Raw genomic sequence first — 2,783 nt, forward strand, 5'->3', positions numbered from 1 at the left:
CCCGGCTGGAGCGGATAAAGGCCAAGCTGGCCAACGAGGAGTACCAGCGGATGACCCGCAACATCACCGGCCAGGTGAGGGGCCTACTGCATTGCCTGCTGTCGGGATTCATTCCTCAAAAGCGTGGCCGTTACCAACCTGACAGATAGTGATGGAATTTGCCCCATAGAGTGAGTGCAGTACAGAGGGAATGTGGAGAGGGACTTGAGGAGTGCGCACTGTGAATGCCCGGGGACAACAGATAGGGTGTTGAGGGCAGAGGCAGGACAGTGCTATCAGGATGGTGAAATAGAAGCGATACCGACTTTTGGGAACAGCTCACCGTGCCAAAGATCTCAGGGTTTGATCTGGGAGACTGAGCACCTACGGTAAATGTTTTACTGGGAGCATCTGTGCTGCCGTTTTCTGAGCGGTTACATTTTCATCATAGTTTTAAAGTGAGATCACTGATGTCGAGGTAAAAGCTGAAAAACAGGGTAATATTTAGGCACTCATTCTTTCTGAGGAAGAGCTGAGACCTTTTGGCACAGTGACTGTTTGGACAAGCCAGCATCCCTTCCTGTTGGCGTTCCTTGTGATCCCATCCTGCCAGCCCTCTTCCACACTGTATCTGGCATCTCTGTGCATTTAAGTACCTGCACGTATCTTCCTGTTGCGTTAACTCTTGTGGGAATATCTGCTTTGCTCTCTCTCAAGCTTAGCTGCCTCATCTATGAACCACAGCGGTTTCAGCAGAGCTGGGTAGTAACGACAGCAGTGTTCCTTTCAAACAACAGAGAAGCTGGAGAGTATTCCCATATCTGTGTACTCATCACATTCTTCCCTGCCTCCCTCCCAGTATCTGGTGTTTGAAATTGTGTAACCATGTCCAAATTGACAAAATGCATGCAGAGCTTTACAACGTTTAGTTCTCACGTGAACACAGATGACAAAGCGAGACTCCTTAGTGTCTGTATTACTGCAGCAGAGAACCCCCATGCCAGAAAACGCTCACACTCTTGAGAAGCGCTTTGATTAGAAATGATCCCTTCTCAATGTGAGACCACAGGCAAAAACCCAGAGGAACCCAAGCGCTGTGGAACCGCTGCTCCCACACAGCCCACCCAGCTGCTGCCAGGGCCCCTGACAGCTCCCTGAACTTCTGAGTCTTCAGGACAGGGCAGGGCATTGGCGTTGCTTTTATTCCGCAGTTAACATTAAAATACAACTGATCACAAGTTGTTTTAATCCCTTCTTTTAGGAGATGAATGGGACATTGGCTGAATTTGGGAGACAAGGTGAGTGGCTGCCTGTCCTGCTGACACCTGGCAGTGCGTACCTACAGGTCAGTCAGGGGAACCGTTGCACCGCTAGCTGTTGATGTCACACAGCCCTTCCCTCTCCAAATACCTCACCAGAAGGTCTTAATACACAAAAGGGTTCCTCGAGTAAAGGAGCAGCCTGTTGGTTGTTCTTACAAATATTTCTGGAGGCATAAAGCGTGTCAGTCCTTGAGTATTCCTGTAGCCCAGCTGAGACAGCCACAGGCAGGCTCCGTGAGCAGGATTACAGCATGTCCCAAGCCCTACTCTCCAAGCCTTACCTAAAATCAATCATCTTTCCTCCTTCTCTCCAGTTCGCTCTGTTAAAGCTGTCGTCATCACCATATTCAACTTCATTGTCACCGTGGTGGCCGCCTTCGCCTGCACGTACCTGGGCAGCCAGTACATCTTCGCGGAGACCGCAGCGGTGAGTGAGCCCCTGGCCTCGGAGCACGCTTGCGGCGCGCTCTGTGCTGGCCAGGCAGGAGCGGCCGCTGGACTGCAGATGCAGGGTCACTTATCTCTCTTTTTCTGTCCCCAGCGTGTCCTGTCAGCGGTAATCGTGGCCTCGGTGGTTGGCTTGGCCGAGCTGTATGTAATGGTGCGGACCCTTGAAGGGGACCTTGGGAAACTATAATTGCACACATCCCCGTGAACCGTGGCCCTCGTGCTGGAGGCTTTTGCCCTCCCCAGGAGTCCCAGGAGTCATTAATTTGGGGCAGGTTTATCTTCTACCATCTGTTTGTACCTGCTCCTGCTACGGGGAAGACTGCTGCATTCCTCAGGCCTCGTCCTTTGCTTCCCGCTCCTTAACGTTCCTGAAATGAACCATGGATTAAAAATCCCACAGCTGCAGAGCAGAAGAAGGAACAGCTGTGGACTCTCACCACCCCAGCACAGAGAGGGGTGTTGGCTCCCACTGCTCCTGTCCTCCGGTGGAGTTGCTGTCCTTTTATTCTGGAAATAAATAACACTGTGTGTTTGCAACCTTCTTCCTGTCTGACAGGAGATATCTTGTTGCTACGCAGAACGCTGACCTGGCACCTAAAAGACACTGCGGAGAGCTGTGAATCTTCCCTCTCCTCCCGCATCCTGCCCCATCTCCTGCCAAAATCCCCCTTTCCCTGCCTTTGCTGCTCCCTCGCCTGCTCTCAGGAGAGCGTTATTCCCTTGTCACTCAGAAGGCAGCACCCGACCCAGCTCATGTTTGGGGGTGAGCCCTTTCCCGCTCCACACAGATCAGTTCGGGAGGATGACGGCATCCGGCGCAGCCACGTTGGGGTTGGCACTCGGCTCGGCTTTGTCTGCAGCAGCTCAACTCCACGAAGCTCGTACCACGTCCTCGGGCTGCTGCATCTCCTGACCCGCGGCCCCGTGGCTGTCGGTGCCTCAGGGAGGAGGCCGGGAGCCGTAGCTGCCTGCCCGTGCCGTGGGGTGCGGCAGGGCCCCCGCAGGTGGATGGGGCAGCGAGGGGTGCGTGGG

The 2,783-nt window shown here is 53.7% G+C and overlaps 1 protein-coding gene across 1 annotated transcript; it reads left to right on the forward strand.

The window, feature by feature from the left end:
• Positions 1 to 5: 5 nt before the first annotated feature.
• TMEM199 (transmembrane protein 199) lies at positions 6 to 1,938 on the forward strand (the record flags this gene model as incomplete). The annotated part of the gene is made up of 4 exons (XM_009700947.1): positions 6 to 74; positions 1,241 to 1,277; positions 1,616 to 1,728; positions 1,843 to 1,938. Coding segments are annotated over 4 exons (315 nt in total), but the record flags the coding sequence as incomplete, so codon positions are not given.
• Between the last annotated feature and the right edge of the window lie 845 nt (positions 1,939 to 2,783).

The sequence above is a fragment of the Cariama cristata genome, unplaced genomic scaffold (assembly GCF_000690535.1).
Source record: "Cariama cristata isolate BGI_N322 unplaced genomic scaffold, ASM69053v1 scaffold33995, whole genome shotgun sequence".
NCBI lineage: Eukaryota > Metazoa > Chordata > Aves > Cariamiformes > Cariamidae > Cariama > Cariama cristata.